This window comes from Nerophis ophidion, linkage group LG27 (genome assembly GCF_033978795.1).
Source record: "Nerophis ophidion isolate RoL-2023_Sa linkage group LG27, RoL_Noph_v1.0, whole genome shotgun sequence".
In the NCBI taxonomy this organism is placed as follows: domain Eukaryota; kingdom Metazoa; phylum Chordata; class Actinopteri; order Syngnathiformes; family Syngnathidae; genus Nerophis; species Nerophis ophidion.
In genome coordinates, this window is record NC_084637.1 from 28,168,818 (window position 1) to 28,185,028 (window position 16,211).

General features: G+C 44.3%; 1 protein-coding gene across 4 annotated transcripts in view; it reads left to right on the forward strand.

Annotated features, from left to right (window-relative positions):
• LOC133544467 (gamma-aminobutyric acid receptor subunit beta-3-like) overlaps nucleotides 1-16,211 on the forward strand; it is a 250,825-nt gene that overhangs the window by 96,089 nt on the left and 138,525 nt on the right. For 2 of the 4 annotated variants that reach the window (XM_061889810.1, XM_061889811.1), the window contains exons 3-4: nucleotides 1,359-1,450; nucleotides 1,598-1,665. In XM_061889810.1, the coding sequence (XP_061745794.1) occupies nucleotides 1,359-1,450; nucleotides 1,598-1,665 (160 nt within the window). Of the gene's footprint in view, nucleotides 1-999; nucleotides 1,286-1,358; nucleotides 1,451-1,597; nucleotides 1,666-16,211 lie in introns of those variants that run through there. The other 2 variants (XM_061889812.1, XM_061889813.1) reach the window with 2 other exon arrangements.

Consider the following 16,211-nt stretch of genomic DNA (forward strand, 5'->3'; position numbering starts at 1 on the left):
GTAGCTGAGATAGGCGCCAGCGCCCCCCGCGACCCTGAAAGGGAATAAGCGGTAGAAAATGGATGGATGGTTCCTACAATATACAGTCGCGATCAAAAGTTGACATACACTTGTAAAGAACATAATGTCTTGATTTTCCAATAATTTCTACAACTCTTATAGCTCGGTTGGTAGAGCGGCCGTGCCAGCAACTTGAGGGTTGCAGGTTCGATTCCCGCTTGTGCCATCCTAGTCACTGCCGTTGTGTCCTTGGGCAAGACACTTTACCCACCTGCCACCCACACTGGTTTAAATGTAAATTAGATATTGGGTTTCACTATGTAAAGCGCTTTGCGTCACTAGAGAAAAGCGCTATCCATCCATCCATTTTCTACCGCTTATTCCCTTTTGGGTCACGGGGGGCGCTGGCGCCTATCTCAGCTACAATTGGGCGGAAGGCGGGGTACACCCTGGACAAGTCGCCACCTCATCGCAGGGCCAACACAGATAGACGGACAACATTCACACTCACATTCACACACTAGGGCCAATTTAGTGTTGCCAATCAACCTATCCCCAGGTGCATGTCTTTGGAAGTGGGAGGAAGCCGGAGTACCCGGAGGGAACCCACGCATTCACAGGGGAGAACATGCAAACTCCACAGAGAAAGGTCCCGAGCCTGGATTTGAACCCAGGACTGTGAGTGTGAATGTTGTCTGTCTATCTGTGTTGGCCCTGCGATGAGGTGGCGACTTGTCCAGGGTGTACCCTGCCTTCCGCCCGATTGTAGCTGAGATAGGCGCCAGCGCCCCCCGCGACCCAAAAGGGAATAAGCTGTAGAAAATGGATGGATGGATGGACAACCATAATTAAAAAATAATTAAAATCAGCCACGCTCTAATCAAAGCCCCAACAGCTGATCGGAAACGGACGCCACCCTCCCTGGTATCGATATTATCGACACTTGGCTCGACTCGTCCGCCCCACGGTTCCATCTCTCCTGTGAACAGCCTTCTTCTTCATCCTCCTCCTCCTCATCCTCCTCCTCATCCTCATCAATATGCGCTCCTGAATTCGTCCAGCAGACGAGCGGACGACACCGGACGCGAATCCCTGCCGATATTTTTACTCCTCGTTCGACTTTCCTCCTGAGGGATAATCAGTGGATTTGGACTCGCACTTAAAAGACTGTTGATCGAGACTAGGGGAGAAAAAAAAACAACATGTGCACGCTGCGCAAAGCGCGCCAATTGCGCGTCTTGTCCGCGCTGCTGGTGGCGGGCTCCATAGTGTGTTGCGCCAAAAGGTGAGCTGTCAAGGTTATTTTTTTATCCCCCCCCGCGCAAGGTGATCTTGTGTGTATATGTGTGTCGTTTCAGCGTCAACGAGCCGGGCAACATGTCTTTCGTGAAGGAGACGGTGGATAAACTCCTCAAGGGCTACGACATCCGACTGCGGCCGGACTTCGGAGGTATTACGCCGCCGTCGTCGTTTTCCCGCGCTGCTTGATTTTTGGCGCCACGGCCGTGTTGTGGTCAGGTGCTAAGGTGGAAAGGGCCTTTTTTTTTTTTCCACGCACATGAATAATCCTCACCGTGGGGTTTTCTGCCTCTTCCAGGCGCTCCCGTGGCAGTCGGGATGAGCATAGACGTGGCCAGCATAGACATGGTGTCTGAAGTCAACATGGTGAGTGATCCACAACATGCATCATTTCAAACATGGCTCATAGCTTCACTGGCACATGCTCTATTCCAGGGGGTAGGGAACCTATGGCTCCCGAGCCAGGTGCGGCTCTCGGATAAATTTTAGCTGACGTTGCTTAATACGATAAGTAATGAATAATTTCGCTGGTAATCACAGTGTTAAAAATAACCTTCTATATATAAAACAGTCTCATGCATTTTAATCCATCTACCACACCTGTTCAAGAAGTCACATTAATGGTCAAAAGTATTATTTATTATTGGTCAGCTTCAGAACAACAATGTTATTATAAAGAATAGGAGATGCATTTAGTTGTTGTAAAGTCTAGATCAATGGTTCCCAAACTTTTGCAGGCTGGCGCCCCCTTGGCTCCCCAGTGAATTCCTAGCCCCCCCCCCCCACACACACACACACACATATGGAATCAAACACCTCTTTCTTGATATTTGGTGTGCTGCAATTTGAAAAGAGAAAGGTTAAACACAAATGTGTATTTCACAAATAAAACCCAATTTTGTAAACCAATTTATTTTTTTAGCAGTTTTAACTGTTTCAGCAACATAAAATGGTAAATAAACATTCCACCAGTAACCTTTGTTGTCTCACACTTAATATTAATGGGATGGATGTGCTTGGTGCAGGGACATAAGCTTCTCAACATCAGGCTGGAACTCACTAAGAAGAAGTCGTAGATCCCCGCGGTCAGTAATTTTCAGTCGGTTTCTTTGCTTGGAAAGAAGCAAGGCGACTGCAATGAAGCCCCGTTCTACTAAATATGATGTTGGCGTTTGGTAACCGGACCCTGATGCGTCGTCCACTGACTCGTCCTGCTGCACGTGTTGTGTACAAATCGTCAAACAAACGTTCGAACTTCTGACTTCGACTTTGGACTGCCGCCCCCCCTACCGCCCCCTTCTTCCTCACCGCCCCCCCAGATCTTTCCACCGCCCACTTTGGGAACCACTGGTCTAGATCAACCTTTTTGCCTGAGAGAGCCATCCATCCATCCATCCATTTTCTACCGCTTATTCCCTTTCGGGGTCGCGGGGGGCGCTGGCGCCTATATCAGCTACAATCGGGCGGAAGGCAAGGTACACCCTGGACAAGTCGCCACCTCATCGCAGGGCCAACACAGATAGACAGACAACATTCACACTCACATTCACACACTAGGGCCAATTTAGTGTTGCCAATCAACCTATCCCCAGGTGCATGTCTTTGGAAGTAGGAGGAAGCCGGAGTACCCGGAGGGAACCCACGCATTCACGGGGAGAACATGCAAACTCCACATAGAAAGATCCCGAGCCTGGATTTGAACCCAGGACTGCAGGAACTTCGTATTGTGAGGCAGACGCACTAACCCCTCTGCCACGTTGCTTAATATGATAAGTAATGAATAATTCCGCTGGTAATCACAGTGTTAAAAATAACCTTCAAAATATAAAACATTCTCATGCATTTTAATCCATTTACCACACCTGTTCAAGAAGTCACATTAATGGTCAAAAGTATTATTTATTATTGGTCAGCTTCAGAACAACAATGTTATCATAAAGCAGGGGTCGGGAACCTTTTTGGCTAAGAGAGCCAAAAATCCAAATATTTAAAAATGTGCTTCCGTAAGAGCCGTATAATATTTTTTTCAACACTGAACACAACTAAACGCGTGCATTTTTAAGTAAGACCAACATTTGTAGAGTATAACAAGTCTCCTATTTTTTGTAATAACATTGTTATTCTGAAGCTAATTGTGGAGGGGGCGTGGCATGCGGGCCTGCAGCGAAACGGGGTGTGCCAGGACCGTAGATGGCCCACCTGGGCCTTGTTATCTAATCACCTGTCGCTCTGTTATACGTAGCAGCCAGGAAGAGAGATGGGGTTGGGGGTAGAGCCAGAGCGCGAGCGAGAAGGAAAGAGAAAAAAGACAATTGCTGGAAATCAACTGAGAGTCTTATTTAAAAATAAAACAATATTTAAACCCTGAAACAGGCTCTCATGTCGGTGCTTGGTGGTCCGAGGAACCCCCTGGTTTGCAAGCCCCACATTAACCAATAATAAATAAATAACTTCTTACCATTATGCAACTTCTTCAATAGGTGCAGTAGAAAATGAATGGATGGATTAAAAATGAATGTTTTATATTTTGAACGTTATTTTTAACAATTATTCATTACTTATCGTGTTAAGCAATGTCAGCTCAGATTTATCCGAGAGCCAGATGCAGTCATCAAAAGAGCCACATCTGGCTCGCGAGCCATAGGTTCCCTACCCCTGTTATAAAGAATAGGAGATGCATGCATTTAGTTGTTGTAATCAGGGAAAGTCTAGATCAATGGTTCCCAAACTTTTGCAGGCTGGCGCCCCCTTGGCTCCCCAGTGAATTCCTAGCCACCAACCCCCCCCCCTCCAGACACCTATGGAAACAAACACCTCTTTCTTGATATTTGGTATGCTGCAATTTGAAAAGAGAAAGGTTAAACACCAATGTGTAGATAGATAGATAGTACTTTATTTATTCCGTCAGGAGAGTTCCTTCAGGAAAATTACAATTTTCAGCACAATCCCATTCAAGATCAGACAAACATTACAGGGAGACAGAACAGGATCGCTGACGGGTCTGCCGGCTTCCAGCGCCCCTTACAAAAAAAATGACATACAGGTAAACAAGGGGGTGTATTTCACAAATAAAACCCAATTTAGTAAACCAATTTATTTTTTTAGCAGTTTTAACTGTTTCAGCAACATAAAATGGTAAATAAACATTCCACCAGTAACCTTCATTGTCTCACACTTGATATTAATGGGATGGATGTGCTTGGTGCAGGGACATAAGCTTCTCAACATCAGGCTGGAACTCACTGAGAAGAAGTCGTAGATCCCCGCGGTCAGTAATCGGGCGGAAGGCAGGGTACACCCTGGACAAGTCGCCACCTCATCGCAGGGCCAACACAGATAGACAGACAACATTCACACACTAGGGCCAATTTAGTGTTGCCAATCAACCTATCCCCAGGTGCATGTCTTTGGAAGTGGGAGGAAGCCGGAGTACCCGGAGGGAACCCACGCATTCACGGGGAGAACATGCAAACTCCACACAGAAAGATCCCGAGCCTGGATTTGAACCCAGGACTGCAGGAACTTCGTATTGTGAGGCAGACGCACTAACCCCTCTGCCACCGTGAAGCCCTGAGAGAGCCAAGAAGCCAAATATTTTAAAATGTATTTCCGTAAGAGCCATTAATAATATATATTTTTTTACACTGAACACAACTAATCACGTGCATTTTTAAGTAAAACCAACTTTTCGAGGGTTCCGTTAAAAACATTGTTATTCTGATACTAACTGTGGAGGGGGTGTGGCCTGCGGGCCTGCAGCGAAGCGGGGTGTGCCAGGACCTGCCTCGAAATCAGCGACAGGTGCGTAGTCGGCCCACTTGGGCCTTGTTATCTAATCACCTGTCGCTATGTTATCTAATCACCTGTCGCGATGTTACAAGCAGCAGCCATGAGGAGAGACTTATTGAAAAATAAAACAATATTGTAACCCTGAAAGAGGCTCTCATGTCAGTGCTTGGTGGTCTGAAGAACCCCCAGGAGGGCAAGCCCCACACTAATCAATAATAAATAAATAACTTTTTACCATTAACGCAACTTCTTGAACAGGTGCGGTAGAAAAGGGATGGATTAAAATGCACGAGAATGTTTTATATTTTGAACGTTACTTTTAACACTGTGATTACAAGCGGAATTATTCCTTACTTATCGTGTTAAGCAGCGTCAGCTCGGATTTATCAGAGAGCCAGATGCAGTCATCAAAAGAGCCGCATCTGGCTCTAAAGCCAGAGGTTCCCTACCCCTGGTCTAGATGAAAGAGAAGGCGTTGGATTCTCTTGTCAGAGCGTGGGACGACACTGTACAAGGGTACAGGTCTACGGGTTTCTCCTCATTGAGCTAAATTGAATCCTGTCTCTGTCAAATTCCTTGCTTCTTGTCTGTTTAATAGATGTCATCAATGTTTGAACCTGACAGTTGTATTGTCTGGTTTGTCCCTGACGGTGTGGCCATGTTTAAGTTTTCCCTGTCTTTGTTTCCTGTCAGCGCTCTTATTTTGTCTGTTTCCTGTCTTTCTCCCTGAGCGCTGTTTCCCCTCAGCTGCGGCTGATTGGCATCTGGCCACACCTGGTGTCAATCAGCCCGATTTCCTATTTTTACCTGCTTTGTCTTCCAGTCAGTGCTGGATTGTAGTCGCTCTTACTGGTTGTTTGTCACCACTACCTGTCAATGTCATTAATACTTCGTTGTAGCTGTGTCTACTTTTGTTCACTTTGCTCATGCCATAGTTCCTTCTTGTCACAGTAAGTGTTTGGTTCATCGCCTAGTTTGTTATCCGCCTGGTGCGCACCTTTTGTTAGTACTCTTTTGTTTGTTCTTGTTTTAGTATTTAAATTAAATCATGTTTTCTTATTCAATGCCTGCCACCGTCTCTGCATCTTGGGGTTCGTCAACAAAATGTGACAGTATTTAGTGTTCAAAATATTTTACGGCTCTCACGGAAATACATTTTAAAATATTTGGCTTTCATGGCTCTCTCAGCCAAAAAGGTTCCCGACCCCTGCTCTATTCATCGGTTCTGGGCTGGAAGCTCTTAACTCAAAACGCTTGTATCTGAAATCACGAGCGACGTCCGTTGAATGGCAGCAAAACAGGTTTAAAAAAAAAAAAAAATCCTTTAAAGGCCTACTGGAATGAGATTTTCTTATTTAAACGGGGATAGCAGGTCCATTTTACACTGAAAAAATAACTCATAAGATTTACTTGAAAAAATTAGTGTAAGTTTTTGCACGCAAATAATTTAAGTAAAATTTAACGCTGCCCATCCATCCATCCATCCATTTTCTACCGCTTATTCCCTTTCGGGGTCGCGGGGGGCGCTGGCGCCTATCTCAGCTACAATCGGGCGGAAGGCAGGGTACACCCTGGACAAGTCGCCACCGCTGCCATATCAAGGAAATTCTACTTACCATATAACACAAGGGTAGGGAACCTATGGCTCTAGAGCCAGATGTGGCTCTTTTGATGACTGCATCTGGCTCTCGGATAAATCTTAGCTGACATTGCTTAACGCGATAATTATGAATAATTTCGCTGTTAATCACAGTGCTAAAAATATCGTGCAAAATACAAAAAATTCTCATGCATTTAAATCCATCCATCTGTTTTCTACCGCACTTGGGGGCGGGTGCAGCTTGCTGCGAGGTCGTTCTCCCAGGAAGGCAGACGGACTACTCGGGACATTGCATTTAGGTAAAAACATGATTTAATTTTAACTAAAAAAAATATACAAACAAAAATCGCTCACAGCGGAGGCACAACTTGGGCTAAAAAAACAAAGCTAACGCATAAACAGACTAAGAACATAAATCAAACAAAACTTACTTGGCATGGCATGAAGCACGAAACTATGGCAAGGCATGAAACAAGTCAGCACAGGGCGACTGACTGGCAAAGACGAGCTTAAATACTGCCTCTGATTAGTGCTCGGTAAGCAGGTGAGCGGGCATTTTGTCCACCAGAGACAGGTGGACAAAATGAGTAACCAAGGAAACCAGACAAGGGAGTGGTAAAAAAACAGGAACTTAGAAAGTCCAAAGGACAAACAGCACATGGCCAAACAAAAAGATGATCAACAGACATGACAATTTATTTATTATTGGTTAGCTTCAGAATAACAATGTTATTAAAAAGAATAAGAGACTTATTGTACTCTAAAAATGTTGGTCTTACTTAAAAATGCACGCATTTAGTTGTATTCAGTGTTAAAAAATATGATATGGCTCTCACGGAAATACATTTTGGCTTTCATGGCTCTCTCAGCCAAAAAGGTTCCCGACCCCTGCTCTAGAGCATGGGTGTCAAACTCTGGCCCGCGGGCCAAATTTGGCCCGCCGTGTATTTTCATCTGGCCCTTTAGGCAATATCAAATTAACATTAGATCTGTAACACCGTATTCACCACTAATACTCATACTTGCCAACCCCCCCCCGATTTTCCAGGGAGAATCCCAAATTTCAGTGCACCTCACGAAAATCACAGGGGGCAACCATTCTCCCCAAATTTCTCCCGATTCCCACCTGGACAACAATATTGGGGGCGTGCTTTACAGGCACTGCCTCTAGCGTCCTCTAAAACCTCCGCTTTTCCTACGTAGAAACAGCGTCACATGATAAATGTGGCTTTTACACACACACACACGCTAATGCAATGCAAGCTTGGTCAACAGCCATACAGGTCACACTGAGGGTGGCCGTATAAACAACTTTAAGACTGTTACAAATATGCGCCACACTGTGAACCAACACTAAACGAGAATGACAAGCAAATTTCGGGAGAACATCCGCACTGTAACACAACATAAACACAACAGAACAAATACACGGAATCCCTTGCAGCACTAACTCTTCCTGGACGCTACAATATAAAAATGTATTATTAGCCTGTGGGAAAAGTTTATTTTGATATTTACCTGAGAAGGCTGCAAATAGAAAAGAGGCATTCAATTTCTATTTAAATTTGATTTGATATGCCATTGCTATTTTTTAAATTGTTAGTATTATTTGAAACTCGATTTTGCATGTCACTATAAAGTTATATAAGTCTCGCTTGTTCAATATTCAATGCTAAACTTGTTTGGGTCCCTATTAAAAGGTTCATTTGTTCAACCTTGGCCCGCGGCTTTGTTCAGTTTAAAATTTTGGCCCACTCTGTATTTGAGTTTGACACCCCTGATCTAGAGCAAGGCTCGGGAACCTTTTTGGCTGAGAGAGCCAAAAAGCCAAATATTCAAAAATGTATTTCCCTAAGAGCCATATAATATTTTTTTTTACACTGAACAAAACTAAACGCGTGCATTTTTAAGTAAGACCAACATTTCTAGAGTATAATAGGTCTCTTATTCTTTGTAATAACATTGTTATTCTCGAGCTAACTGTGGAGGGGGCGTGGCCTGCTGGCCTGCAGCGAACTGGGGTGTGCCAGGACCGGCCTCGAAATCAGCGACAGGTGCGTGGAAGGCCCACCTGGGCCTTGTTATCTAATCACCTGTCGCTCTGTTATAAGCAGCAGCCAGGAGGAGAGACGGGGTTGGGGCTGGAGCCAGAGCAAAAACGAAAGACAAAAATACAATTGCTGGAAAGCAACTGAGAGACTTATTGAAAAATAAAACAATATTGTTACCCTGAAACGGGCTCTCATGTCGGTGCTTGGTGGTCTGAAGAACCCCCAGGAGGGCAAGCCCCACACTAACCAAGAATAAATAAATAACTTCTCACCATTAACGCAAATTCTTGAACGGGTGCGGTAGAAAACAGATGGATGGATTAAAAATGCATGAGAATGTTTTATATTTTGAACATTATTTTTAACACTGTGATTACAAGTGGAATTACTCATTACTTATTATGTTAAGCAATGTCAGCTAAGATTTATCCGAGAGCCAGATGCAGTCATCAAAATAGCCACATCTGGCTCTCGAGCCATAGGTTCCCTACCCCTGGTCTAGAGCCAGATGTGGCTCTTTTGATGACTGCATCTGGCTCTCGGATAAATCTGATCTGACAAGTAATGAGTAATTCCACTTGTAATAAGTGTTAAAAATAATGTTCAAAACATAAAACATTCAAGCATTTTTAGTCCATCCATCCGTTTACTACCGCACCTGTTCAAGAAGTTGCGTTAAGTTATTTATTTATTATTGGTTAGTGTGGGGCTTGTCCTCCTGGGGGTTCTTCAGACCACCAAGGACCAACATGAGAGCCCGTTTCAAGGTTACACTATTGTTTAATTATTCAGTAAGTCTCTCAGTCGCTTTCCAGCAATTGAATTGTTCTCTTTCGTTCTCGCTCTGACTCCAGCCCCAACCCCGTCTCTCCTCCTGGCTGTTGCTTATAACAGAGCGACAGGTGATTAGATAACAGGGCTCAGGTGGGCCATCTACGCAGCTCTCGCTGATTTCGAGGCCGATCCTGGCACACCCCAGTTCGCTGCAGGCCCGCGGGCCACGCCCCCTCCACAGTTAGCTTCAGAATAACAATGCTATTACAAAGAATAAGAGACCTATTATACTCTAGAAATGTTGGTCTTACTTAAAAATGCACGCGTTTAGTTGTGTTCTGTGTTAAAAAAAATATTATACGGCTCTTACGGAAATACATTTTAAAATATTTGGCTTTTTGGCTCTCTCAGCCAAAGAGGTTCCCGACCCCTGATATAACATAACAGTTTTGAAGATATTAAGTAACAGTTAATTACATCCAAGTTTTAAGTTATATTTATTTAAACAAATTAAGTAAAGTCTACTTGTTTTTCCATCGGCAGGAACATCATTTTACTCAAAATTTTAAGTACATTTTATATACCGTATTTCCTTGAATAGCCGAAGGACGATATTTAACTTAAAACCTGTCAGGCTTGGACTTGGTCTTGGTTTGTTTCCCCAAGGTGCAAAGCGAAAGGAGTAGAAACGGCGTGAAGGTAAAGACATCTTTAAACTAAAAACAGGAACCAACAAAAAGCGCGCACAATGGCGGTTCAAAAAAACTGGGCTATGACACAAAAGACTGGCACAAAGGCTATAAACTACAAACATCAAACAAAAACACTTGCGCAGTGGCATGAATAACAAAAACGTACGTGGACAAAATGGACAGCATTGCAAGGCATGAAGCAGATAATCGAGGGCGTGAATGAGGTGATGTTGCCTGACTGACTACCTGGTAACTGTGGCTTAAATAATGAACATGATACGTGAAAACAGGTGTGAGACAAGACAGGTGAACTGATTGGTCGTCATGGTAACAAAACAGGGAGTGAAAAAAAAAGGAACTTAGAGTCCAAAGGACCTGGTATTCCTAGGCAGACTCCCATCCAAGGACTAACCAGGCCAGACACTGCTTAGCTTTGAGAACAGATGATCAGACATGACAGAAAACTATATCAGTTGGCATGGTAAGACAAACGAGGAAATGCAAAACAGAACTAAATGTCCAAAAGACTAAACATAGCATGACCAAAACAAAACATGAACCATAGGCGTGACAAAACCTCTTCTCACTCCTGCGCTTATCAATGGCATGCAGTAAAAAATTGAGTGTGATGTAAAAAAATTAAAAATAAATTATTCTGCGGCCGCGTGCCTGTAGGACGCATGCGTATTGCTGTTTGTCACTCGAGATTGCAATGCATACTTAATCAAAAGCCATACCTTTTACACAGACGGTTTCGATATAAACAACTTTAACATTAATATGCGCCACACTCTGTGAACCCACACCAAACACATTTCTGGAGAACATCGACTCTGTAACACATTATAAACGCAAGATAAGAATTACCCAGAATGCCACCTCGCAGTGCTCTGTGAAGTGATCCTAACGGCCGGAACAGAGCCAGTCAGCCAGAGCCTGTTGTGCTGTGCGCATGCGTCGTCTTGCATGCATTTCAAAACACTCGATTTTCGGAGTAAAGTTTATGTAATTTTTTTTAGGTTTATGTACGTACAACAATTAAACATTTAAATAGTATGAGGAAACATAAGTAAAACTTACTCTTAGCCCATAATTCATGTATTACGTTAATAAAATGTTTAATTTTACATAAGAAACTCTAGTTCTTACTGAATATGGGGCGGTTTAGCTCGGTTGGTAGAGTGGCCGTGCCAGCAACTTGAGGGTTGCAGGTTCGATTCCCGCTTCTGCCAACCTAGTCACTGCCGTTGTGTCCTTGGGCAAGACACTTTACCCACCTGCTTCCAGTGCCACCCACACTGGTTTGAATGTAACTTAGATATTGTGTTTCACTATGTAAAGCGCTTTGAGTCACTATCAATCAATCAATCAATGTTTATTTATATAGCCCCAAATCACAAATGTCTCAAAGGACTGCACAAATCATTACGACTACAACATCCTCGGAAGAACCCACAAAAGGGCAAGGAAAACTCACACCCAGTGGGCAGGGAGAATTCACATTCAGTGGGACGCCAGCGACAATGCTGACTATGAGAAACCTTGGAGAGGACCTCAGATGTGGGCAACCCCCCCCCTCTAGGGGACCGAAAGCAATGGATGTCGAGCGGGTCTAACATGATACTGTGAAAGTTCAATCCATAGTGGCTCCAAGACAGCAGTGAGAGTCCCGTCCACAGGAAACCATCTCAAGCGGATCAGCAGCGTAGAGATGTCCCCAACCGATACAGGCGAGCGGTCCATCCTGGGTCCCGACGAGCGGTCCATCCTGGGTCTCGACTCTGGACAGTCAGTACTTCATCCATGGTCATCTGACCGGACCCCCTCCACAAGGGAGGGGGGGACATAGGAGAAAGAAAAGAAGCGGCAGATCAACTGGTCTAAAAAGGAGGTCTATTTAAAGGCTAGAGTATACAGATGAGTTTTAAGATGAGACTTAAATGCTTCTACTGAGGTAGCATCTCGAACTGTTACCGGGAGGGCATTCCAGAGTACTGGAGCCCGAACGGAAAACGCTCTATAGCCCGCAGACTTTTTTTGAGCTCTAGGAATCACTAATAAGCCGGAGTCTTTTGAACGCAGATTTCTTGCCGGGACATACGGTACAATACAATCGGCAAGATAGGCTGGAGCTAGACCGTGTAGTATTTTATACGTAAGTAGTAAAACCTTAAAGTCACATCTTAAGTGTACAGGAAGCCAGTGCAGGTGAGCCAGTACAGGCGTAATATGATCAAACTTTCTTGTTCTTGTCAAAAGTCTAGCAGCCGCATTTTGTACCAACTGTAATCTTTTAATGCTAGACATTGGGAGACCCGAAAATAATACGTTACAGTAATCGAGACGAGACGTAACAAACGCATGGATAATGATCTCGGCGTCTTTAGTGGACAAAATGGAGCGAATTTTAGCGATATTACGGAGATGAAAGAAGGCCGTTTTAGAGAAAAAGCGCTATATAAATATAATTCACTTCACTTCACAATATTAAAAATACTAGGTATAAATTATGACAGTTACTCTAATAGAGTTTACAGCACCAAAAAGTCACTTTTTTCAGTGTTTGTCGGCCAGGGGTCTGCAACCTCTGGCTCTTCAGCACCATCCTGGTGGCTCCCCGGAGCTTTTTCAAAAATGTATGAAAATTAAAAAAAAGATGGGCGGGAAAAAATATTTTTGTTTTATTAGGGTTTCTGTAGGGAACAACATGACACAAACCGTTTTGTCCTACTAATTTTGCCGGTCTTTGAACTCACCATAGTTGGTTAACATGTATAACTTTATTCAATGATGCCAGAGAAATACATATTTTATGCCACTCATTCTATTTCTCATTTTGTCCACCAAACCTTTAATACTGTGTGTGAATGCTCAAAGGTGAGCTTTGTTGGTGTTATTGAATTGTGTGGAGTCGTTATCAAGCATATTTGGTCATTGCATGACTGTAGGATAATCGGTGCTAAAATACTTTTGCTGTATGTAAATATTGCATCATTATGCCTCATTTGAAGGGATATTTTAAATCATGGGTGTCAAACTCTGGCCCGCGGGCCAAATATGGCCCGCTGTTTAATTTCATTTGGCCCTTGAGGCAATATCAGATTAACATTAGAGCTGGCCTGTCGGTAACACCACATTCACCGCTAATACTCATACTTGCCAACCCTCCCGATTTTTCCCGGGAGACTCCCGAAGTTTAGTGCCCTTCCCGAAAATCTCCCTGGGCAACCATTCTCCCGATTTCCACCCGGACAACGATATTGCGAGCGTGCTGGCCAAGTCACATAATATATGCGGCTTTGACACACACACACTTGGTCAACAGCCATACAGGTCACACTGAGGGTGGCCGTATAAACAACTTTAACATTGTTACAAATATGCGCCACACTGTGAACCCACACCCAACAAGAATGACAAAACACATTTCGGGAGAACACCCACACCGTAAGACAACAGAACAAATACCCAGAAGCCCTTGCAGCACTAACTCTTCCGGAACGCTACAATATACACCCCCCCGCTACCACCAAACCTCGCCCACCTCATTTTTATTTTATTTTCAAATTTATTAGCCTGTGGAAAAAGTTAATGTTGATATTTACCTCAGAAGGCTGCAAATGGAAAAGAGGCATTAATTTTTTAATAAAATTTTATTTAATATTGCACTGATGTTTTTTTGTTTGTTTTTTGAAAGTTGATTTTGCACTATTACGTTATAAAAGCTCTGCCTGTTCCATGGGAAGAAGCCCGAGTACCCGGAGGGAACCCACGCAGTCACGGGGAGAACATGCAAACTCCACACAGAAAGATCCCGAGCCCGGGATTGAGCCAGGATTACTCAGGACCTTCGTATTGTGAGGCTGATGCACAAACCCCTGTCCCACCGTGCTGCCCTATTTAAGCCTTGCTTGTTCAATATTCATTGCAAAACTTGTTTGGGTCCCTATTAAAAGGTTCATTTGTTCAGCTTTGTTCAGTTTTAAATTTTGGCCCACTCTGTATTTGAGTTTGAGTGAGGGAAGAGTGGATCGTGAGATCGACAGGCGGCGTCTTCAGTAATGCGGACGCTGTATCGATCCGTTGTGGTGAAGAAGGAGCTGAGCCGGAAGGCAAAGCTCTCAATTTACCGCTCGAGCTACGTTCCCATCCTCACCTATGGTCATGAGCTTTGGGTTGTGACCAAAAGGACAAGATCACGGGTACAAGCGGGTGGCGGGTCTCTGCCTTAGAGATAGGGTGAGAAGCTCCACCATCCGGGAGGAACTCAGAAGTAAAGCCACTGCTCCTCCACATCGAGAGGAACCATCCGGTCAGGATGCCACTCGAACGCCTCCCTAGGGAGGTGTTTCGGGCACCTCGGACCGGTAGGAGGCCACGGGGAAGACCCAGGTCAGGTTGGGAAGACTATGTCTCCCGGCTGGCCTTGGCACGCCTCGGGATTCCCCGGGAAGAGCTGGACAAAGTGGTTGGGGAGAGGAAAGTCTGGGCTTCCTTCCTTTGGCTGAAGCGGAAGAAAATGGATGGGTAGTGAAGAGCATTGAAATCTCGACATTAAGCTTCCTAATCAGCAGCCGGCAGGAACCGTATCGATGCCGCTCATTAACCACCTGAGCTACAAACCACTGTCCACCCGGCTGACCGCTATCAGAGAACCCGGACTGGCTCCTCTGATAAGGCGACGTCTCTTGTGTGTGTTGACACGAACAAGGCAGAACAATGTAAATAAATAGCGGACTGGATGCTCCTCAGACATTTGCGTCTTTGCACAATCTGGCCCCATCGAGGAGACGTCTAGAATCAAAGACTTGGCCCAGGTCCAGACTGGGGAAAAATAACTTTAGGATCGTGACCAAAGATAGCAAAGAAACGCATCATTGCAGTTTACTATGTTGGTTTTTATATGGATGGTTTTTAGCGTGGTGGATCCTCCGCGGGTGCGTAGGTGGGTGGCTGCTGATCAATACTATCGATCCACTGATTACTTGACTGGCGGATTCCTGGCTTCAACAGGTCATTTCCCTGGGCAACTCCTGCATCAAGCGAGATTACGTTCAAGCGCCACTGATTTTTTTGTGTGTGATAAAGAGCATTTGGCGGACTTATTAGGGGATTAGACCGAGTCGATACCACGCCATACTTCACGGAGGTCCGTATGAGTCTCCCCTGCTCTCTCGCCTGATTTATGGGGATTTGTCCAGTAAATAACTGGACTGCTGATCATCCAAGTGAGACGAGGAAGGTTTCACTGACTTTCTATAGGACAATTAGGGCTGGTCGACATATCGATATACTCGATATTGTGACGATGGCGGGGCATCGTGGTGATGCGGGTCGTTCTCTCTTGAATGCAGTCTGGCTCGAACACAGCGTGAAGGTAAGAAATAATTGATTTATTTAACAAATAAAAACAGACTTAGTCAAAACAAACAGAACTAGCATGAGAGCTAGAAAAAACCCCAAAACACTAGCATGGGAGCTAGAGAAATAACAGAAAAACTTGCACGAGGCACGAAAGGCAAAACAAACAGAACTAGCATGGGAGCTAGAAAAAATCTAGCAAGTACTAAAATGGAATCGGAATCGTCACTTGTTGCGTTTAACACAAACTAGGAGGCAAGGTCGACGCAAAAGAAAAAGCAGGCTTAAATAAGGACAGTAATTACAACAACAGGTGTGCGTCCGGAAACAAGTGGCAGGTGAAACAAATAAGAAACTATGGTAACAGAGCAAACCAGGAACTAAGGAAGTCAAACACTAACAGAATATAATACAAAAAACGAATCAAAACCAGAACGTGATATGATCCGGGCAGCGGATAATAATAGATATATATCGCGGGTTTGTCTCTGTGCGATATAGAAAATGACTATATCGTGATATTCGAGTATACACTCTCACGCAGAAAAAACGCAGAAAAAACCCCAAAACGCTAGCATGGGAGCTAGAGAAATAACAGCAAAACTTGCACCAGGCACGAAAGGCAAAACAAACAGAACTAGCATG